At 38.5% G+C, this 24,770-nt stretch overlaps 2 protein-coding genes across 2 annotated transcripts; both read left to right on the top strand.

Annotated features, from left to right (window-relative positions):
* The first annotated feature begins 5,016 nt into the window (after positions 1 to 5,016).
* LOC147853055 (uncharacterized) lies at positions 5,017 to 7,169 on the top strand. The gene is made up of 3 exons (XM_087332787.1): positions 5,017 to 5,140; positions 6,314 to 6,351; positions 6,870 to 7,169. Exons 1-3 carry the CDS (start codon positions 5,068 to 5,070, stop codon positions 6,981 to 6,983), a joined length of 225 nt encoding a protein of 74 aa, XP_087188913.1. The 5' UTR covers positions 5,017 to 5,067; the 3' UTR covers positions 6,984 to 7,169.
* Positions 7,170 to 11,543: 4,374 nt separating this feature from the next.
* LOC147853054 (AP-1 complex subunit mu-2-like) lies at positions 11,544 to 15,750 on the top strand. Its single transcript, XM_087333103.1, has 11 exons — positions 11,544 to 11,747; positions 12,443 to 12,589; positions 12,673 to 12,735; positions 12,858 to 13,034; positions 13,108 to 13,211; positions 13,305 to 13,412; positions 13,497 to 13,593; positions 13,716 to 13,813; positions 13,975 to 14,116; positions 14,192 to 14,314; positions 15,322 to 15,750. The coding sequence occupies exons 1-11, from the start codon at positions 11,619 to 11,621 to the stop codon at positions 15,418 to 15,420; spliced, it is 1,287 nt and encodes a 428-aa protein (XP_087189229.1). The 5' UTR covers positions 11,544 to 11,618; the 3' UTR covers positions 15,421 to 15,750.
* The last annotated feature ends 9,020 nt before the right edge of the window (positions 15,751 to 24,770 follow it).

Here is a 24,770-nt window from a genome sequence, read left to right as displayed (position 1 = left end):
GTCTTGTGAACTCCAAAATGACCAGCCATTGGTGAGTCATGGCAATGTTGCAAAACTTGTAGTCGTGGGGGACCATCAGGAACATACAATAAATTTTGTCGAAATAGAAAACCACCATGCCAATAGAACTGACAATAGTCATTACGAGGATTTTTCGACCGTGAGCAAGAAGCACGATCCGGGACGATATGATCCAAAGCATCCTTGGCGAAATCATTAGTGGCCATATGATCTCGAATGGAATAAAGAAGAGTGGAATTTTCAAGAGTTGTTATGGCGTTAACTACCATTAATCGTAATCAATTAGGACCCAAAAGGATTTGTTTTTGATGCTCAAATGCAAGTTCCCCTGGACGAAGTTCCATATAAGAGCGCCGAGAAAGAGCATCTGCTTTGCCTTGCTGCATCCTAGGGCGATATATGATGATAAAATCGAAGTGAGTCAAAATTTGTGCCCATTGGGCTTGTCGCCGACTCAAGACTTGAGCATTTTGGAAATAAGTCAGGTTCTTATGATCATTGTAGACAATGATCTGCTGAGAAGAACCTTCTAGGAAATGTCACCATTGTTGAAACGAATCCACGATTGCAAGAAGCTCTTTGTCATGGATCTCGTAGTTGATCTCTGCAGCTTCGAACTTTCGTGAATGAAAGGCGATAGGGTGTAGTTGTCCATCATCTCCAGTTTGCGAGAGGACACTCCCTAGTGCAAAATCGGATGCATCGGCGTCGAGGATGAAGCGTTTTGTTGGGTCGACATGTGCTAAGATAGGTGCCGTTGTAAATGCTCGTTTTAAGCTTTCGAATGCCTGGGCTGCATCTGAACTCCATATAAATGGTCGATCTTTATGTGTGAGCTAAGTAAGCGGAAGCACAACCTTGGAATAATCTTTAATAAATTTTCGATAAAAATTTGCAAACCCGAGAAAACATTGCACGTCACGCACTAAAAGGGGCGTTTGCCACTCTAAAATTGCTTGTACCTTCATGGGGTCCATAGCAATACCATTTGACGATACAACATACCCCAAAAATTCCACTTGATTTTGGCCGAAACTACACTTTTCTAATTTTGCGTAGAGACCATATTCTCGGAGTCGACGCGGTACCTGACGAACATGTTCATCATGCTCCTCTTGGGTCTTTGAGTAGATTAAAATATCATCTAGGTAAACTATAGTGAAGATATCAAGAAAATCTTGAAAAATATCGTTCGCCATATGTTGGAAAACAATAGGTGCATTCGTGAGACCGAATGGCATCACTGTATACTCAAAATGTCCATAGCGGGTGCGGAAAGCTATTTTCCATTCATCCCCCGGGCGAATCCGAACTAGATTATATGCTCCGTGAAGGTCCAACTTCGTGAAATATTTTGCACCACTGAGACGTTCCAAAAGATTCAGGATTAATGGTAGAGCATATCTATTTCGGATAGTCACTTTGTTTAGCCCTCGATAATCCACGACCAACCGAAGAGTCCCATTCTTCTTCTTAACGAAGAAGATAGGTGCACCAGTAGGGGATCTAGAATGCCGAATGAATCCGTTTGCCAGATTCTCATCAATATATTCCCGCAAAGTTTCTAGCTCTACAGGGGAGAGATTATAAATTGGGCCCCATGGAGGTTCTTTCCCTGGTTGTAAGTCAATAGGGCAGTCGTATGGCCGATGCTCCGGCAATGTATTGGCCTTCACCTTATCAAAGACATCTGAAAACTCCTTGTATTTCTCTGGTAGTTTAATATCCGCCTCGCATGAAGTGGATGATGGAGTTGCTATTATTGCGAAGACAAACATGGCCTCGTTCCCCCCTTCCTCCCACAACTGTCGTAAAGAGATGGGCGATAACTCCGGGGATCTATTATCACATGTAGGAGAGAGGGATGCAGGGTTTGTGCTTTTTTCCCGGGTCTCCGCAATTGTTCTTTTCATCCAATCAATCTTCGGGTTATGGAGTTCAAACCAGGGGAGACCTAGAACTATTGGGTGTTCCGGACTACAAATAATGTTGAAAGAGATTATGCTTGCCAAATTGCCAAGAACTATCCTAATTCGCTCGGACTCCTCGACTATATCTCCTAATGCTATGGGACGTCCATCAATGACTCCTACGACTACTGGGCTGGGAAGCTTATTCAAGAGGATGTTTTGTGACAAGGCAAATTCACGATCCATGAAACAAGAGTTGGCTCCAGAATCTAGAAGGGCAGAGGCTAGGACTCGATGACATGTAGATGTGGTAAGCTCGACTTGTGCTGAAAAAACTCGACTCACTTGATTTGATGAAATGGAACCACGAGTAGGAACTAACTCTACATAGCTAGGATGGTCCAGCCAAATGGCTCCTATTTTGGCCGGACTTACTCGTTTAACACATCGTCTAATTGACTCAAGACATCGAATCTATTCTCATGGCATGGACTATGAGGCTTATTTATGTTATTAGAAGTAACAATAGAACTCGATGTAGGGTTTTCATGGGCACTTACTTGGTATACTTGACGCCTAGGTTTATGTGGACAATTTACAGCTATATGTCCTGGACCGCCACAATACAGGCAGAGGCGATGCGCTCGACGTCGTTGCTTCTCAGCATCTGATAACGGCCCACGACGTTGTGTTGACTCTATTTCCATCGGAGTTGGGCCATCCCTTGTAATGGGTCTAGAAACTTGTGGAGGCGTTGCAACTACGAAAGCATAAGTCTGCTCAGGTTGGCGGCGTAACATTTGTTGGCGCTCAGAACGTCGCTCAAATAGGCGATTATCACATCGCACAGCTCGACTAATGGCTTCTGTAAGTGACTGCGGATCTTCAGGGAAAGTAAGAAGAAGATCTTTGACATCATTTCTCTAACCTTGGCGGAATTGATCCATTAAAGCTGCCTCATCCCAAGGGATATCGCATGCCAAGAGACGGAAATCGGCTGCATAAGACGACGCGAGACGATCTCCTTGTCGGAGCCTTCGAATCTTGTTTATCGTTGTCCTAGTGTTGTCAGTGTCTCCGAAACTAGCTTGAAACTCTTTAACAAATGCCTTGAAATCCTCCAGCAATGGTGATTTCTTCTCGAGAAGTGGTGCGAACCATGTTAACGCTGTACCGCATAGCAAAGTTCCCACTAATCCCACACGAGCAGCATCAGTTGGATACCGATTGGGATGTAGTTGAATAACTAGACGAACTTGATTCAAAAAGCCTCGAAATAAAGACCTCGTACCATCAAACTTGGCAAGGAGGCTGATCTTTGGCTCTCTAGGGGAGTTTTGAGCCCCCGGCGCTTGCTCACGTAATGACAATATAGTCGCCTCGAGTTGATGAACCCGCTGTGATAACTCTTCATATTGTTGAGCTTTTTCGGCGCTCACGTGTTGTAGATCTCCAAGTAGCCTTTGATTCTCATGCTCTAATGCCACAAATTTATTCATGAGCATGTCGAGCTCAGAAAGAACACGCATGTATTCTTGTTTGCTCACGGACTCCATAGCTTACGAGAGGAGAGGAGAAGGAAGAAGAGAACTTGTTAGGATTTGTGGAAGACGAAGAGATGAAAGGAAAAAAATTGGTTCAAACTGTCAAGACTGAGAGAGAGAAAGAGAGAAAAAGAGAAAAAGAGATAGAGAGATAGAGAGATAATTGAAAGAGAATTATTATATTGAAGCGTAAAATGGATTACAAAGAGTAGGCTACAAAATGGCGTTGAACCAATTTAGGTTTGGGATGGGTGGTAGATCCCTATTTATAAGTAAGAGAGAACATTCTAGAATATTCTAGGTTATCCTAGAATGTAGAGTAATCTAGAAGATCTCTAGAGTATTCTAGAAGGTTCTAGTGGTATAGAACACTCTAGAATATTCTAGGTCATTCTAGAATGTAGAGTAATATAGAATATTCCTATGATATTAGATTTCATATTCTAGAGACTATACATATAAGAATATTAATACAATGGTTAAGGATTTGACATGTGTACAACAAGGTCGTGGGTTTAAATCCTTTCGAGTCATAATGTGAGTGTCATGATCCTTTTGATGCATGATGTGAGTGTTATCATGACAATGACAACAAAGACTGTGTGTAGAAGGAGATAAGGCTTATGTGCCATACCAACACGAGATCATGGAAATCATTTCTCACCATGTTTCCATTTTAGTGAGGTGGCTTTCTTCATTGCAAGGAGAAGGAAAAGGATGCACCTTTCGATTATTGCAAGAGCATGACATTCTTAATAGATTGTCTCATGGTTAGCCTCTATAGTTTTTATTATCATGAGGCTAAGGATTAATTATCTTGCATAGTTGCTCATTTTGTAGTGAATGAAAAATAATATGTATGCTAGTTTCCTAAATTGATCACATAAATATCAATATCCACATGTTTAGCTTTTGTATATTTGTTTTTCTTTTTAATACCATTCTTTTGCCTTGACCTTTTTCACATTTGTGAGAGCTAGCCAATAAAAAAGTTTGGACTAAAATGTTAATAACCAATATGTGTAAGGGTTTAGTGGTATCGGTAATTGTTTTGGACTGATGGAACAAATTATGCTTCTATTGTCAAGGAGGGAGGGTTTTGTCAATTGAACTCAAATGATCTCATGTGGAAGTGGATACTTTGATATATATTATCTAGGACAACATAATGATTGTGGACTCTCTATGTCCATATGTACATGGGGCGTCTTAAAGCCCATATGGTTGCATCATACATAGGGTAGGGGAGGAAGGACATATTTGCTTCATATAATGTCCTTTTATCTATGTTGCTACCTCATCTTGTTCTAAAAAAAGTTTTTTAGCATGTTTCGGTTGATATTATCACTAGTAAGAAAGTGGCCGGTTAAATTTTTTAATTTCCGGTTAGGATCATAAGCAACAAGAAAATTTCCGGTAAGGGTTATAAACTTTGGCCAACACTGGCTGGTCACGAGCCTAGCCAGGCCTCCATATGATTTGGTAGCACATAGACACGAGCTTATATATGTACATACATACATACATACATACATTATTATCATACATTACATATATGTCCGTATTCTTTGTGTTAAACCCTAGAAGAAGCCATGGCGCGTGACAGTTGCCTGACGAGAGTGGTTGCTGGTGTAGCCATGGGAGCAACTGTCGGAGGTGCCATCGGTAAGTTCATATAACTCCCCTTCCACTCTTTCTTCTTATCTCAACTACACACAGGGAGACAGAGAGGTTTCTGCACTCAGTAAGATTACACACAGCTCTCTTTGTGACTCTGCTCTATTCACTTGGTTGAATAAACCAGTGGAAATGTACAAGAAGAGAACTTGGACATTTATTTGTTGAGATATTTGGACAATTTATGAGAAAACATATCACCCACGTAAATCTCACGTCACCCAAGATCACTGTGCAAAGGACTTAAATTCATGATGTTAAATGTTGGATGTTGGATGTGGAGATGCTGATGTGGGATGTGGATTTTAGATTGCTAGACTTCCGACTAAAAGGACCCACCCGTCTGATTACCTCTACTTAGTTCTATGTACTTTTCCCTTCCAAATAGATATAATGTATGGATTTTAAAGTTGCCATTTTGACACAAGCAGAATTTCTAACTTAATGACAAATTGACCGTTTATCACATATGATCTGGGTATTTTTTGGGGGTTTTGCACTAAAAAGGTACAGCCATATAGTGCTGAGAGCGAAGTTATATGGTCGGTAGCAGAAGGTATAGCTGCTGCACTACACAATCTTTGAGGAAATACCAATTTTACTTTGAAAGGCTCTCATACAATTGCAAATCTGTGTTGGGCTTGTAGATGTTTAATGCTTTAACCAAACATAGCTCAATGCTTTACCAAAAATATGACTACTACACAGAAAACATTTAGGCTTCATCGTGAAGTTAATGATTCATGATGTTGAACGCAATCAGTAATTATAAGGGAAGACTTGTTGTCTTATTGAAAAAATTTCGAATGTTGGTGCAAGTTTTGTAGGAATCAACTGCTTGTATGCAACTGAAATGTTAAAAACCATGAGCTGTATATTAGAACTGTCATGTTTATACATCTGAATTTCAGAATTTCAATTCAGTGACACCTGAAAATTGTGGAAATGTCTAAAGTCTCTTACATATTGTATAAAGACAAACTGTAGATTGTGCTTTAGCATGTAGTTGATATGTTTTATATCACTCAACTGATGATTGATATCTCAATCACAATTTAGGTGGCACAATTTCTTTCAGCTTACTTGTTCTAATTTATTCCTGTTAGTCTCTTCATGGAAAAGTTTTATTTTTTTTAATTGTTTGCATGTTTCAATTCCCAGGTGCTGTCTATGGAACATTTGAGGCTGTTAGATATAAGGTATAGATTTATTCTCCCAAACTAAACAATGCACTTGTTATTTCTTGTTCTAGCGAAGTATATTTTGTATTAGTAACAGTTGGTTGGTAGATGAGTGTGCAGTAAGAAGGTTAGTTTAAAATTATATTACAGTAATGACATCGAACATAAATATATAAACTCTCAATTACATTTTTTGGTGTTTTCTTATATTTTCCTGTTTTACCATGATGCATGCATGAAAGGAAAAACTTGCTGGTTCCCGAAGATTTTATTTACAGATATTGATCTGGATTCTAAAGCATCTATGATGTGCATTGGGATGTGGCAACATACTCACAATGCATTTATAGGGATATAGGATAGTCCTCTCATGTGATGATTCAATTAGTTAAAATATGTGATTCAAAAAGCATTGCATGATGATACAAATACAGATGGCACTGGAACTAGTCTGTTTTCCCTTCGTAACATCTATCACAATTAGAAACAGATAATATTATATTCTGATTGTATGGGTTCTATCATTTTCTTTGTAGGTTCCTGGATTGCTGAAATTGCGCATGATAGGACAAAACACCCTTGGAAGTGCTGCTATATTCGGTCTCTTTCTCGGTGCTGGAAGTCTAATTCATTGTGGTAAAAACTACTGAATAAGAAAAATGGACAAATCATGTTTGTCATCTTACCAATATATGAGTTTCTTTGCCCATTATGCCTCAAAGTCCTGTTTAATATGTGTTGCAATTAGTGGAAGATTTCTATCAATTAAACACAGCAAAATCAGAAGAAACTGCAAAAGAATCATTCAAGTCTTCTTTGTTCTTTATTGATTGGATTATCCTGTGCGCCTTGAGTCTGTCAAATGGAATTTGTTGTATATCTATACATGGTATGTTCATGGTATATCTTACATTGTGTATATATGTGCGATAAATCTACATTGTGTCCATATAGATAATGCCATTTGATTCACATTGTGTCATAAGTGATGCTTCTTCCAAGCAATTTGAAAGCTCCTATATATGCATTAGGGGTCTGAGAATGGAGTAGCATGACATTTTTTTCATTCATGTCCTTTATAACATTTCTATTCATGGACGATGAAAACATGGGCTCCTCGTAGAAGATAAAAAATCTGTTCTATTCTATTCTGTTTCAGGTGTTATTTGATAAATTCTTAGAATCTTTATAAATTATTGATTCACATTTACATAATGTATGCAATGTAAATTGTATGAAATTAGAGTAATGACTTAAGTATCTTTTAGAGTTCAAAGGGTCATGCATAGCTGTATGACAAGAAGGGAGAATTGGGCCTAATAGGCCCCCACAAATCCACCTTGCAAGGAAGAAATTAGATTGTGCTTTCCTAGAACTTGATTTCTATTTTTGGCACATAGGATTGGATCCTGGTTTTGCAATAAATTTTTACAGTTCCAAGATTGAGTTATCAAGTCTTTATTTTAGTTATCCCAAGATAATTATAAATGAACTTGGAACAACTAGTCACATTTAAATGTCACCTTAATGTAAGATGCATTGCGTTCAACTTTCATCTTTCATAGTTCTAGACAAACTTCATGCATGTGATCACTGATGATTTCAATAAATTTTCCTTATCTATTCCACATTTTTTTCTAATTGTTGAAGCAAAAGTTGTAGCTTGAATTTTTGTTGCACACAGTAAGCCTTAGAGGGTATTGTCTCTTATCATCTAGCTCACATGGTAATTTATTGGTAAATCTTTGAGATTGTAAATCATTGTGTGAACTCTACAAGGAACTTTTGCATACACATCATCGATCACATTTGCAAAGCTAATCCCAATAATATGAAAGTACAATCAACATGCATAGACTTTGAAAAAAACTACTTGTCACAAGTTAATGGTTGGAGTTTTTGAGCAAGGGAAAGGAAAATTTAGATAGACCATGAAACTTGAGAAGCTGTAACGATGCATCAAACGTTTAAAAATGCACAAGTAGTCATAGAATTGATATGCAAACCCAAGCCAACAAGTGCTTCCAAAGAATCTTATGAACAATATTGATTACTAATGCCAATGGACATCTATGAATGGAACAAATGTGCTCCATTAGCGTAAATGGCCTCCATTGAAATTTATAAAGAACTCTTGGAATTTAAATGCATATGAATAAGTGGCCAATCTTGTGAGCACATGCAATTAATTTAGATGGATGCAATTGGAATCATACAAAACTTTGTTTTCTTAGTAACAAGATGGAGTTCTTACTCTCATTTATAATATCACAATGTGTTAAAAATCCGATTGTTGTCCACTATTGGTATCTTGTTGTGTAGCAAGGTCTATTTTCATGATCACATAGTTTTTCCTATTTTTCACAACCTTGAATTTCTTCATTTTGATGCCTTTAGAAACACACATAAAGGGTGCTTAGGGGAAAACACACAACATATCAACCAAACCCTTATTAACCAATACATTTGATATGCATATTTGAACAACTTATGACGTTATGTCCAATGAGGAATTTCATTGGATTTAGATGCTTGACATGTGACAAGAGCATCCACCTTATACAATGAGTCATCACTTGATATAAACTTCAATGGACCACCATCCACATTGCTTCTTGAAATTCAAAGGCAATCTTGCATTTGACCACATTAATTGCATGTATGCGAGTGAAGCAAGTAGCATTGATATATATACCAAGTGCACCTTAGCTTAACTGAAGGAAGCTCCATAATACCTTGGCATTTGAAAGACGCATTGAGTGGTGATGTGTGCATATTCCCATTTTGCTTTTTTTTTTGGGGGGGGGGGGGGGGAGGTGGGGCAACCATCCAAATGAAGAAGATACCCTCAGACTTCCGTTTTCACATTGGAGGCGAGTTTGTTCATTGTCAATGAGGGGAGAAGAAAGGTGATGCTCTCAAAATCCCCCCATCGACAGAGAATTCGATGATGTTTTTGGATATACCCAATAATTCGATGGCTGGTTCCAACACCGCCGCGCGAATTTCGGAATAATCTCGTTATTCCTGGGCTGCGCCCAAACTTCAGGTGGGGAAGCATGACCGATGTAGGAGAGGAGAAAGTGAGGGATTTTCGATTGCCAAAGTCTAGTCCTTGGAGCGCGGGGTGGACGAGGGGGGAGGAGAAAGAGAAAGACGCAGCAGCAACAACAACAACAACCCACAAAGAGCAAAAAGGTTCGAGATCGAGATCGAGATCGAGAGAGAGAGTTGTATGTGAGAGAGAATGAATGAAGAGAGAGAGACCCATCCATCCAACCCAACTCCCAAGTGTAGTGTGAGTTTTGGAGATTGGAGAAACACAACACAAACAAACACTTACACACTTGAAGAAGAAGAAGAAGAAGAAGAAGAAGAAGAAGCTGCACAGCAGCAATTTCATGACCCCTTAACTTTAATTTCTCTCTCTCTCTCTCTCTCTCTCTCTCTCTCTTTGTCTTTCTCTGTCTGTCTGTCCCTATCTCTCTCTCCCAAGTTGTGTTTGTTTGTGTACACAACAACAGGATTGTTCTTCTGTGAGCGGATCGGCATCGAGAGAGTAGACCAGACCAGACCATCACAGATCAGATCAGTTCAGATCCGATCCGATCAAGGTATCCTCCTTCCTCCTCTCTGTAATTGCTCGTTGATTCAAAGTCTCAAATTACGTACGAATGTTGGAGCTGAATGCTATGCTTCCAGAAGTAGCTTCATAACACACACACACACACACGCACACGCAGAGAGAAAGATATTTTCTGTATCTGTAATGTTGTATACCATACAATCACATTTAGGAAAAGAGATAGAAAGAAATCTGCCATTTGTACATCTTTCTGTATCAATAGATCTCTCTCTCCCTCGTGCTCTCTCACCTGCTTAGGAGAGAAAAAGTCACTTGAAAGTTGTAGCAGAAATTTGACTTATTCTCCTTCTTTTTGTTTAGTTTCATGGTCGTCTTGAGTGATCTATGAAAATTGTACGAAGAAAATGCACTTCTTCTTTTGTTTATTTTCATGATGCTCCTCAGAACATCGAGTGATAGATTTCTTATGTATGAATGCTGTGACGCCAGTCTAGTTAAGTATTAAAACAGAAAGATGGAATGAAAATTTTCTGCTTTGTTTGTTTTCACAGTGACCTGTTAAGCATTTGAGTGATGTTATTGCTATTTACAACGACTGCTATGTCGGTGTATTCAATCTGGTTAAGAGTTAACACAGAAAAAGTTGTATGAATATATTTGAAGCAGACATTTAATTTCATTTGTTGATTTTCACACCGGTTCCAAGACGATTTGAGTTATCTCCACGTTATGTTTGAATATTTCCATTGTGGTGTTCTGAATCTGTAGCACAAAATTTTCTTTTTGTAGTACCTATTTCATGGTGGTGTGGATGATGCTATGCCACTATTATGAACAGTTCCAATGGCTGTTGCTATATCACTGTTATGAAATTGTAGCAGAAATTGCCTTTCTATTTATTTTCATGCTGATCCGGAGAAAATATGAGTGCATATCATTGTTATGTATGTGCAAATGTTGCTACACCACTGTGATGAATTGTAGCAGAAAACTACATTTTTTATCTTTTTATTTTCATGCTGGTCCAAAGAACATTTGAGTTTATGTCCTCATGTACAAATGTTGCTACGTCAGTGTAATTAAGCTATAAAGGAGTCATAGGAAAGTTACATTCTTGATGATGGATGTGGGAAATAATATATTGATGAGTGCTTTAATTGGAGAGATAGATAAGTTTTTAATGTCCACAGATGACCGATCGTGATCTATGAGACGATGGCTGTACAGGAGGTTTGGAAAGGGTATATCGTTAAATTCATGGTTTCAAGTCTAGAAAGAAGGGTCTAATGATATGGTACCTGAGAAAGCATTCATATTTTGAGTTTGATAGCTGCCCATTAACATTCAACTAACACTTTCCTCCCAAAAAACTGATTTTATAAATTCATTTTCCACAACAAAGAGTTGAAACTAGTAGCATTGGATTTAAAAAAGAAACTCTGATAAATAGGAGGGTTTATATGCTTCTGTGATTATTGAATGATGTGTTAATATCCAATATGAAGATGTTATGATGACACAGAAGAGGATGTTTTTTTGTAACAGAGAATTAATAAACTTCACTAATCACACTGGTGTAAAAGTTTTTTGTAATAATCACAAAAATCATTGAGGATGAACAATGATTATCAAAATGCACTATGCAGGTATTATTTCAATGATATACATAAGGATTTAGTGTTGCGAGCATTTCTTCAAAATGTCGGGTGCAGCATCAGCTTTGTTTCTCCTAGATATGAAAGGGCACGTTTTGATTTTGAAAGACTATAGAGGAGATGTTAGTGCCAGTCAAGTGGAGAAATTTTTCTCAAAACTCATTGACAGAGTGGTATGCATTATAGCTCATTTTTCCATTATTAATGTATAGATACATAGCATTGGCTTACCAATACGCTTATAAATGGTTGTTTTTTGGTAGAATTCTGACACTTAGCTAATTACTCCTATTCAGAAGGCACTAAGAGTGCTACACACTCAAGATTTAAAATGCGTGATGTAGCCTGTCACCATCGTTGAAACTTGATATTGCAACTGTCACAGATTCTATCTTTCGTTGCTGATTCTCTATGATTAATGTATAGACACATAGTATTGGCTTAATAATATGCTATGTTTTGGTACCAATTTGAAATTTAGCTGATTATTCTTATTTAAAACACAGTAAGACTATCGGAAGCCCTAGAACTTGTGATACACCATCTTTGAAATTTTCCTTGAAAAATGTCAGTAAGACCTATCTTTTGTAGCTCATTCTCTGCCGATGTATATGTAAATAGCATTGGCTTGATAATATGATAATATATGGCCATGTTTTGGTAGCAATCTATAATCTAGCTACTTACCCCTTTCATCCCATTAAATTGCCTATTCCATCTGATATATATCATGTAACCAGTACTTTTCTCTTTTTCTTGGGTGCAAGTAAAAATGCTAAATCTTTCTTAATGATGAACAACATATAACTAAGCAATAAGCAACAAATTCTATTGATTCTTGTACTGACATCATGAACATTGTTACCAGGGGGATCCAGCCTCACATGATCCTGTTGTTTTGGAAGATGGTGTTACATATATGTATATTCAGTATAACAATGTTTATGTAGTGATAGCAGCAAGGCAAAATTGCAATGCTGCAAGTCTTTTGCTATTTTTGCATCGGGTTATTGACGTGAGTAAAAGTTTTGTTGAAAATGTAATATTTTGATTTACTTTCAATGTGAAAAGATAACTCTTCAAGTCTCAAATTTTCAGGTCTTGAAGCATTACTTTGAGGAACTTGAAGAGGAATCATTGCGAGACAACTTTGTGGTTGTGGTAAGTTATGCTTAAGTGTTGTTATTATGTTATAAATCTGTGTCTATGGAAAGCTTTTATAGTTTCTTGTTTTCCATGATAAATATATTAAAACTAATTACGTTTGGTATCTCAATTTGAAGTATGAACTTTTAGATGAAATGATGGATTTTGGTTATCCACAATTTACGGAAGCAAAGATTTTAAGCGAGTTCATAAAGACAGATGCATACAAGATGGAAGTAACTCAGCGTCCTCCAATGGCTGTCACAAATGCAGTCTCTTGGAGAAGTGAAGGCATTCGCTACAAGAAGAATGAGGTACTCCTTATCCTTCACTGGTCGTGGTTTTCTCTTTAGTTTTATCATTTTATAGTTTTATGCCCTTTACCAGGTTTTCTTAGATGTTGTTGAGAGTGTGAACATTTTGGTCAATAGCAATGGGCAAGTTGTAAGATCTGATGTAGTGGGGGCATTGAAGATGAGGACATATCTCAGGTAATAAAATGGAGTGCTTTTTACCTTCTGTTGGGGAAACTATGTGAAGAATATTGAGATAATGAGAATTATTCTTTTGGTGCAATTTTCTAGTGGAATGCCAGAGTGCAAGCTGGGTCTCAACGATAGAGTGTTATTGGAGGCACAAGGACGCTCTACTAAGGGGAAGGCGATTGATCTTGATGACATCAAATTTCATCAGTATGTAATTTGAAACCTTCAGATGGTCAAAGGATGGGTATTTCTGGTGTGGTGAAAGTCATAAATTTTCGTGTTCCATTGTAGGTGTGTGCGTCTGGCACGCTTTGAGAATGATCGAACAATCTCATTTATCCCTCCAGATGGATCTTTTGATCTGATGACATATCGTTTGAATACTCAGGTGAAGCTTACAAGGAGTTTTGAGTTGTTTTAAAGACTAAATTTTTGTTGATATGCAGGAAAAAACCTCTCATCTGGAAGCTTTAGGAGCATAAATCAGTTGGGTTCTTTATTGATATGCAGGTGAAACCTCTAATTTGGGTTGAAGCTCAAGTTGAAAGGCACTCGAGAAGTCGTGTTGAGTATACAGTGAAAGCCCGAAGTCAATTCAAAGAGCGGAGGTGAGGAGGATGTAAAGTTGAGTTCACTTCTGAGTTTTTGTTATTGTTTGGGTTTATGATTGTATAGATAATGGTGCTGCAGTCATACCCTAATAAATGATAATTTGAGCCACTATGATGTTATAATGGATTGACGTATTAATATATCTTACATCTTTCAGTACAGCCACAAATGTGGAGATTGAACTTCCAGTCTCCTCAGATGCGACAACTCCGTCTGTCCGGACATCAATGGGGTCAGCTGTATATGCTCCTGAGAAAGAAGCATTGATATGGAGGATCAAATCCTTTCCTGGTGGAAAAGTAGGTTTATGAACATTGGCACAATCAACCTACCTTGTAATAATTAAGTGACATATCTTCGTATGGCCTCTGCAGGACTATTTATTAAGAGCTCAGTTTGGACTTCCAAGCATTGCAGCTGAGGAGACCACACCTGAAAAGCATCCACCTATACGGGTCAAATTTGAAATTCCTTACTTCACAGTGTCTGGAATTCAGGTAAAACCAACATTTTGGAAACTTGTAATTCATCCCCCCTCATTTTTCTTGCCAACACATCAAAATAATTTTGCCATAGAGAAGAGATATGATATTAATGCTACTTGGATTTTGTTTGGGTGCTTGTTGCTTGCCAAATGTCTTAAAGATTAATCCTCTCTATTTCAACTCTTTTTGTCCATTCTTTGCTGTCCTTTGGACCAGTTAAGAAACATCATCCGATCATTAAGTGAAATAACAGATTCCATTGATTTTGTCAAATATGTATTCCAATGAAATAGACTATTGATGTGATTGCTTGTCTAGTTTTCATTGAATCATTGATCTGTTTGCATATCCCAAGAAAGCTGATGGTCACCATGATATGTGAGACTAGTGATCATTTACACATATATGGTTTTCTCTGAGATGGCTAGTACCCATGGTTCCGAGTGAAGGAAAACTATGCTCCCTGAATGCCATTTGGTGTCTCAATTCCAGGACCCATTATATTTGTGCAAATCCTACTATATTTTTTATTTCTTAGTTGTGCATTGGACAACTACATCCTCTGAAAGTCTTATCCATAAAGAGAACCAATAAATAGGGCACATTCAGTGAGTTCTTGCTTGCAATTGCAAATGCCTCTACAAGACCAGAATACTCTAGACTTCATGGTGAGGGAATTTGATCATTAAACAGCCTTGTAGACATCTGTTGGTGTCAATTTCACTTCTTTTTCTTTTTTGCTATCTTACGTAAAAATCACACAATATTCAGTGGTGATACATTCACATTACTCTTAAATGTTTAGTGAACCATTGAAAATAATCCCATCTGGGCTCTACTTTTTGATTAGTTACAGTGAATAACCTTGAAGCACATACACAGTTGCTCTGCTATCTTGTGTTGCTACATGAATTGAGGAAAGAAGAACAGAAAGAGACGTGATTTTCAGACCAAAACCTTAAAATAGGAATTTATTTGTGTTTAGTTTAATCAATGCCAGCTATTTATGAATTGTGCAGGTAAGGTATCTTAAGATCATTGAAAAGAGTGGGTATCAGGCATTACCATGGGTACGATATATCACAACTGCTGGTGAATATGAACTTCGGATGATTTGACCAAATAAATCGAAATAAACTTGGTGACGTAATGTCTGGAATCATTCATTGTCCTCAAGATATCTTTCATTCACAAAGGCCAGCCGTGGAGGTGTAATATAAAGATTAAGTTCCTTTGTAATTGTGAGGACAGTTTTGAGTGGGGCCACAATACTTCATGAGAGATGTCTTATGTTCTTATTGTAACAAGCAAATCACATCTTCAAGTAGGGCATATTTTATTAAGGTGTTTCTTGAAGTTTTTTTATTAAGAGTTTAATGCAATTCAGATTTTGATCAACGAACATGAATTTCTTTTTGGGAATGTGAATATAGAGCTAATTAATGTCCCTTGTGACGAGTTATTTTTCTTGATTCTGGCATGATATGACTTCCAAGATTTATATTTGTCTACCCTAACTACCTAAAGAGCAAGGCAAGTTGTGAAGCCTCGAGGACATTATGTGTTCTGATTATTTGATGTTTTCACTTGAATTTTGAATTGATTCAATTGGCCATAAAAGTTATGGTGGAGATTAGTTTTTCACATGGGCATCTGGTCCTATTGTCTTGGTAAGGATTTGTTTATAGCGTAGAAAAGTTGCTATGTAAAAGACGAAAAAAACATACGTACTGATATTTCATGTCCCATGTTTAAACCTTAGTTTAGTGTAGAAAAGTTGTTACGTGAAAGAGAAAAAAAAAGTTGTGTTGATTTATTATGAACAGTCTTGGTTACATCCAGCTCATATATATCAATGAATTTTTTCATCGTTTACGTGTATGTGTTTCCATTAAATGTATTATGTAGAAGTACATGAACATGTAAAGATACATCCATAAGTGCTCATTCAACTCTTCTTTGTTTCATCTCTCTTTTAATCTTGCTGATTGAAATAGATGAATCTAAAATCATATGCACTGCATGTAAACATGTGTGTGTCCATATGTACATATATGGAAATGATAACTTTTTGAAAAGTACTTATTCGTTTCTTTTAATCAAATAACCCCATAGTACTTGTAATCTTAAATTTGTATCACCATGATAAGCTCATTTTCATTTTTTTCCATTGAATCTTGGTTAAGTTATGATAAGTTGTATGAATATGTGAAATATAAGTGGTATTCTATCCATTCATTGCCACATATTCATGTAATTGGATAGACATAGTTGAATAGGAATGTGTGTGTGTAGTGGTGTATAGTGTTGTTAATGATTCATGTTTATCACAGTAAATTAAATGAACCATTCACTATTATTGAATAGTAACTACATGGTACATGACATATAGGTGTGTAATTTGTCCATGTGTATGAACTTGATTTTGTGTGCGCACTTGTGAGCATGAGCGAGTGTGTGTGTGTGTGCACGCACTTGTGCTTATTGAAAATAATTTAATCTTTAAGAGATACACATGTAAACTCTAGCTTGCGTGAGATATTTACTTAGTAATAACCATTGAATGTTGTACAACACACAATCATCTTGAACCTTTGATGAAAAGGATCTAGTTAGAGGCATAACCCCAACATAAATTAATTAAATGTTGAGTGTCTTCTATGATACATATAAAATAAATAAATGTGCCTATCATTTAAAATTTTTTTCTACATTTGTTAGGTTTGCACACCAATGATATCCAATAAGCCCATATAACTTTATCTCGTTACCTCTTAAGGATTTCTAGGATCAACTCCTCGATCGCCTTCGTAGTGCACATGTCTTCTCCAAGATTGACTTGCGGGGGGAAGCATACAACTTGGTTCAGATTAAACCTGGTGATGAATGGAAGACAACATTTCATACGCGATAAGGACACTTCGACTACAAGGTAATGCCTTTTGGACTCACCAATGCCCCAACTGTTTTTCAACATATAATGAACGACTTATTTTGAGAATATCGTGATCACTTTGTTGTTATCTACCTTGATGACATTCTTGTCTTCTCGTCGAGCATTGAAGAGCATACTCACCACGTTCGATTGATTCTCTCGAAACTCAGGGAGCATGGCCTCTATGCCAAGATAGAAAAATGTGAGTTTGATCGCAATTCCATAGAATTTCTTGGTTATCTTATCTAACCCCAGGGCACCACCATGGATCCAAGGAAAATCAAGACTATCCAAGAATGGGCCATTCCAAAACGAGTAAAGGATGTTCAATCGTTCCTTGGTTTCACGAATTTCTATAAGCGATTTATCAAGGGGTTCTCCGTCAGAGTCCAACCCTTGATTGAGCTTACTTGTAAAGGGATGCCGTTTCAATGGACTCCATTTGCTCAACACGCCTTTGACATACTCAAGGAAGTTTTTACTCAGGCTCTAGTCCTCCTTCATGTCGACCCCACTAAGCCTTTTCAAGTTGAAACAGATGCCTTTGACTTTGCCATTGGTGCCATCTTATCCCAACCCGATGCTGACTTTGAAATTGTCTTTCGACCAGGGACACAAAACATGAACGTCAATGCTCTTTCACAACGCTCGAATTTCGAGTTGAGCCCAAGGGATGATGCCTATGCTCAACAATCTCAATGTTTGCTAAAACCATATCAATTCCAACTCTTTGCCACATGCATGCTCCATGACGACTCTTTGCTTGAGGAGATAGCCAAAGCACTTCCCATCGACAAATTCTCTAATGCAATTAAGGAAGGTCTTACTAATCCGTCTAAACCCAAGAGCAAGGAAGACCTTGATCGCTTCATATTCGAGGGGGGATTGCTTTACCGAGACCAACTCTTATATGTTCCGGAGGGCCGATGTCGAACTCAAGTTCTCCAAAAGTGTCATGACGACCCCTTGGCTTGCCATTTTGGTGTTACAAAGACACTCGAATTAATCTCACGAGGATATTGGTGGCCTCAACTGTGGATGTTCGTCAAGGAATTCATCAAGACATGTGGTACTTGTGCTCGATCCAAAGTCGTCCACCATAGGCCATATAGATTACTCCAACCACTTCCCATTCCCAACCGGCCTTGGGCATCAATTTCCATGGATTTCATCACTGACTTTCCTCTAGTCCACGGATATGACACAATGCTCGTCATGGTAGATGGTTTACAAAGATGGCTCATTTTTCCCCCTATGCAAAGACTATTTCAGTGGAAGCAACAACCGATCTATTTTTAAAAAATGTGGTGCGGCTTCATGGGGTCCTGGACGATGTCACCTTAGATTACGGACCCCAATTTGTCTCTCGTTTTTGGGGACGAGTCCTTCAAACACTAGGCACTATAGTGAATTTGTCTTCGTCCTATCATCCTCAAACCTGAGTGGGTGAACCAAATTCTCAAGCAATACCTTCGGTGCTCACTTAGCTACCAGCAAGATGATCGGATTGACCTCCTACCCCTAACAAAGTTCACATATAATAATACGCTACATGGTTCAACTGGGGTCACCCCATTTTTCGCCAACTATGGTTTCCATCCTCACTTTAGTATTTCCATCCTTGGCAATTCTATCAACTCGTCAGCAGAAGCACATGCTCGTATTTTAGCCGACATTCATCAAGTCCTCTCCCTTGAGCTCATCCTTGCAAGGCATTGGTACAAAACACAAGCTGATCGACATTGCTCAGCCACACCCACCTTTGCAGTTGGTAATCAAGTTTGGCTCTTACGTCGCCATGTCGACACTACTCGAGCTTGCGGAAAGTTGGACTACAAGAAGTTGGGGCCTTTCTGTAGATTCATTGAGAATATCAACCCCTCCACTTTTCGGCTCGCGCTTCCTCCACATTTCAGGATTCATAATGTATTCCATGCCTCTCTTCTTGAACCTCATCATCCATCCACTATCCCTGGAAGACACTCTCCACCTCCACCCCCAATTGAGCTTTCCACAGGTAAGGAGTATGAGGTGGACAAGATTCTAGACTCTTGTTGGCATCGAATGACAACAATCATGTCATGATTCGAACTCTTGACCCACTGTATTATAATCAATCGATATGTTTTAACCAAGACATCCAATACATGGTCATGTTACCTTAATATATTGTAGATTATCTATTCTACGTGTAGGAGATTTTAGAAGCTTCCAGAAAGCTCTAGAAGCTTGTGCATGAAAATGAATCTCTAGATGGAACTACATTTAGAGCCCACAAACATGTATAAATACAGGGGTTCACCTTGGCCTTAGTCAAGGTGAACAACACTAGTTATGAAAGCATAATTCAGTTCTTGTTCTCTGATCTATGCTCTCTCTCTCTCTCTCTCTCTCTCTCTCTCTGTATTGAGCCTCGCCTACTCGTCCATGACAATATATCGTCTAACGACTAGGACAACATATTCGATGTCCAGCCTGGTGCAGACCATCGCGTACATCAAGCCTCCGACTGTTGAGGCGTATAGTACCTTGCTCATCTCAACCTTCTCTATTTTCTTCTTCGGACATTGTCTCTTGGACAACTCACAGTTTGTCGGCAATGTCGAGCTGACCGGCTTCGCGTTTTCCATGTTGAATCTCTGGAGCACCTTTGTCACATATTTTTCCTGTGACAACCACAACAATTTCTTTGCCCTGTCCCGGACAATGTGCATTCCCAGGATTTGCTTTACTGGACCCATATCCTTCATCACGAACGACTTGCTCAAGGCCTTCTTCAAGTTTCCAATTTTCTTCGGGTCCTGTCGAACAATCAACATGTCGTCAACGTATGACAAAAGGATCATATCTCTTCACGAAGACATAGTGGTTGGCTTGCGTATTGTGGAAGTCATGATCTACCATGAAGGACTCGAATTTCTGAGACCATTTCCAAGGTGCTTGCTTCATCCCGTACAAGCTTTTCTTCAACTAGCATACCAAGTTTTCCTTTCCTTTCTCCACAAACCTTTTTGGTTGCTGCATGTAGATTTCTTCCTCCAGATCTCCATGCAAGAAGATTGTCTTGACATCCTGTTGCTCAACTTCTAAGTCGATGATAGTTGTTATGCTTAGCACCGTCTGAATGGATGTCATCTTCACTACTGGGGCAAATATTTCGTCGAAATCTACACCCTTCTTCTGTAGAAAGCCTTTCACCACAATTCGAGCTTTGTATTTGGGTGGATTCCCGCCATCTCCTGGTTTGAACTTGTACACCCACTTGTTCCAAAGTTCCTTCTTTCCTTTCGGCAACTCCATAAGCTCATACGTATGATTTTCATGTAGGGAATTCATTTCATCCTGCATGGCACTCAACCACTTTCAGTTGTGGGTATCATACTTTGCTTCCTCAATGCTTTCTGGCTCCCCCTCATCAATTAAGAGTACATGCTCTTCATTCGGAAATCTAAGGGGGGGCCTTCTCTCTCTCAGAGGATATCTCCTACCTTGGTTATCTACCGTTGGTTCTACATCTTCCTCTTCAGTCGACTCTTCATCCGAATCCAATTTAGATCCATGTTCGGATCCTTGCCCGAATCCAGCTGGTTCTCTTTGTTCTTCGGTTAGAATACGGTTTCCAGTTAGTTGGTGTTGTTCCTACCGACATCTGACAGACAGAATGGGTTGAACGTCTTACTTCCGAGAACGTTCTATCAAGATGATTCTGGTTGGATATATAGTATGTGTCAAAACTACTTACTTACTTAGAACTTATGCAAACAATGATTACACAGAACCTAATACTAGGCTTAGAACATAAGATCTTGATCAACTATTAGTTAAACACAATTTGTGTAGCAGAGAATAGATTTGAACATTCAACACAGTAAATATATAAAAGAATAAATAGAACATTTGACACAATAAGTACTCTAACTACCAAAATTATATTAAACCAAAACAGAACGATCATGATACAATGCTCTCGGCCCCTTTTTATAAGCGACTTGAGAAACTTCTCCAAGATATTACACTTGCATGTTCGGCAAGAACTTATAGTTTATACTAACCGTCCTATTTTCTAAATTACTCTATTTTGCTACTTGGCAAAATTACAATTCGATTTCTGTCCTTTCATACTTGTACGACTCCGACTCCAACTCCTTTGTCGACCTTTATACCTCGGGTACTCGACTGGCTAATAGTCGAGTACTTATTACATCCAACTGCTCTTTGTCGGTCGACTCGAAGGGTGATCCCTTCTTCTCTGTCTCCTAGTTTTTTCACAACAATTCAATACAATGTATAGAGTTTAGGTCTTTTTGGTTTTGTTTTTTTTAAAACTTGAAGTGATGAAAAAACCCGAGTTTTCATTAGAAGTCAATACAATGTATCGAATTTATGTTTAAAGTTTTTTTTTTTTCAAAAAGAAAAGAAAAGAAATTGAAACAAAATTAAAAAAATTACTTTAAACATGAACAAGGTACATTGTATTGAATTGTGGTGAAAAATCTTGTTTTTTCATCAAGTCAAGTTCGATTGTTTTTTTTTTTTTTTTTTTTCTTTTTAATTCGGGAAAAAAAACTTTAAACATGAATTTGATATGTTGTATGGAATTGTGATGAAAACTTTGTTTTTTACATCAACTCAATACAATGATGTAGTTAATGTTTAGAAATCTTCTTTTTTTTCAAATAAAAGAGGCTTAAGGTTTACATGAACTCGAATTGTACTAAAATCTTTGTTTTGACAAGAGTAAAAGATGCATATCGATGTTGTAAAGAAGTATGTTTCACAACAAGATACCTTATGGTGAACATGTGCTTCCTTGATTAACAAAAACCATTAATAATTGTGTTGATGGTAATTGAACCTTGCAAATGCCAAATAATCACAAATTTTGTAGGGGAGCTCTCAAAATGAAGAAGAGGAGAGCATCGTGGATACCTTGATAAGAATGTGATATGTTCAAATTGATATATTAATGTTTACATCTAAGTTTGACAGTTTTGATAGTTTATGAATATCATCTACAATTTAGGAGTTATGGATTTATCAAAATTGTTTATGAATATTGTATACATTTCTTGAGTTGTGAATTTATAGATGTTAATGAGCACTAAATTGATAGATGATGGCATTAAGGATTACAACGTTACCTCTTATACTTAAAACATTTTCAAGTCTAACAATAGATGTAACTTCCACTTCTGGAACCTACATCTTCTCAAGATGGTGAAACCATTAATCTTAACTTGTGTGTTAAGTTAACTACATTTCATATTTGCAAACCATCAACGTTTAAACATTTATTGAAAAACTATTCAATTTTAGAAATGATCATTTTGAAACTTGTTAAATCTCAAAAAATTAACAAATTTTACATGCTATTTAAAACATGTGATACTGATGTATCAAGTTTCTGAAAATCACCTAAAATCGCAAGATTATTAAAGGAATCTATAAGTGGAATGCGCGATCCTTCCACTTGTGAACACGAACAGGTTAAAAAGGGAAAGTGGTCGATCAACACGAAGCATGGGTGGAAGATTAGAGCGGCGACCCGAGCAACAGAGGACCTATATGGGGCTTGTCCGAATGTACGGGTGAAGGTGGGGGATGTTGAAATAGATCAACATTTCTTCGTTCAAGAGACATCCTCGCACCTGGTCATCTTGGGTGAACCATATATCACGGTGGCTCACATGGAGATGAAGGTGCTAGACAATGGGTCGGCATATGCGAGGGTCAAGAGCCAAGATAGGAAGCATTCGGTCCAATTCCTTACGGTGAGGCCCAACCATGAGCATAATCGAGCCTCCCTCAAAGGGGAGAGCCGAGAGGATTTTTGATGCGGGCTATTAAAGAGTGGGGCCGCAATAGCCCGAGGCAAACTAAGACCCTAAATCCTTGCAAAACTATTAAATGTAATAGGAAACAATTTTGGTTCTCCGAAAATGGATCTTGTAAAATTACTAGTTTAAGTGATAGAGATAAGCCTAGGGCCAAGAGATACAAAAGGTATCTCAAACAATGTAATTTATTAGGGGAAGATGACACCATAAGCGATGCCATGGAGGTGGTCTCATTCGACGACACTCTCGGAGAGATGGAGAGGAGAGTCACTTCGGGCCTCAATGAAGACAAGGTAATTCCAGTCAACTCAGTTGACATGTACACCGTCGTCGAAGAGATTGGGTGGTTGATCGAGGAAGCGAGGACGGTCGAGGTGCAAACGAAGTACAAGACCGCAAACAAGAAGGTGAAGCCTGTGGCTGCCACATTTCCTAACGATAGTTGGGATCGGATAAAGAGGGTAGCAAAAGATCCTAGCTTGCAGGACCCACGAGGCATAGGGCACCGGTTCACCGATGAGACGCGACAGAAGCTCCGGTGGCTTTCTACTGCCTGGGGGTGGCTTCCTTCTCGTCGAGTGAAATAGGGACAGTAAACCCTAAGATCGTGGAGCCAATGGTGATCTTTACGGTACCGCGTGTACCGTGGAACATCAAACCAATCACGGTTCCGAGAGCTCACATCTGTCATGGACACACCAAGCGCGGACTAAGATAGAGCACAGATGATGAGGCTATGGCGGAGCGATGACACGAGGAACAAGAGCATAAAGATAGAGATGAAGATCAAGGAGAGAGGATGGGCAAAATGGGAATACTAGATTGATATGTCCATGACTGGCGTTGTTCACCTTGAATTCCTTCAAGGTGAATTTAACTATTTATACTAAGTGGCATGCATACCTGTTGCACGCATGTGATACAATAGAACATGTAGGCAGTAGGTACGCATGCATGTGCCAAGTGTTAATAATACAAGGGAGAAATTATGCACATGATGCAAGCTAAAACCTACAATGAGGAAGTATATACATGATTATATGTTAGATGTGTGGTTAACACATAACACTGGATTACAACATGGTTATGTCAAGAGTTCGAATCTTGATATTATCCCCCCTCCAATGATGCCTTCCCAAATCGTTTGTCGGCTTAAGGGGATATTGTTGATGAAAAGCTTAAATCACCTCCAAAGTATTTTGTAAACCCTAGACAAGGTATAACCCTTCCACAAGACGAGGTATTTAACACCAACGGGCATGAGCGACCATGTGTGGTCCTCGCCTAGAACTGGAACACAAATATAAACGGGTGTGAGCGACCATGTGCGGTCTTCACAGGGAGCATGAACACCAAGGGGCATGAGTAACCATGTGGGGTCCTTGCCGGGAATTGGAACGGTCCTCGTTGAGAGTTGGAAGACGAACACCAACGGGCGTAAAGTATTTTGTAAACCCTAGACAAGGAGTAACCCTTCCACAAGACGAGGTATTTAACACCAATGGGCATGAGCGACCATGTGTGGTCCTCGCCTAGAACTGGAACACAAATATAAACGGGTGTGAGCGACCATGTGCGGTCTTCACAGGGAGCATGAACACCAAGGGGCATGAGTAACCATGTGGGGTCCTTGCCGGGAATTGGAACGGTCCTCGTTGAGAGTTGGAAGATGAACACCAACGGGCGTGAGCAACCA

The sequence above is a fragment of the Azolla caroliniana genome, unplaced genomic scaffold, assembly GCF_043228905.1.
Source record: "Azolla caroliniana isolate FFs.n. ecotype wild unplaced genomic scaffold, voAzoCaro1.0.p SCAF_17, whole genome shotgun sequence".
Classification (NCBI taxonomy): domain Eukaryota; kingdom Viridiplantae; phylum Streptophyta; class Polypodiopsida; order Salviniales; family Salviniaceae; genus Azolla; species Azolla caroliniana.
Note: the sequence above shows the minus strand (reverse complement) of the source record. Positions and strands in the feature narration are given on the sequence as shown.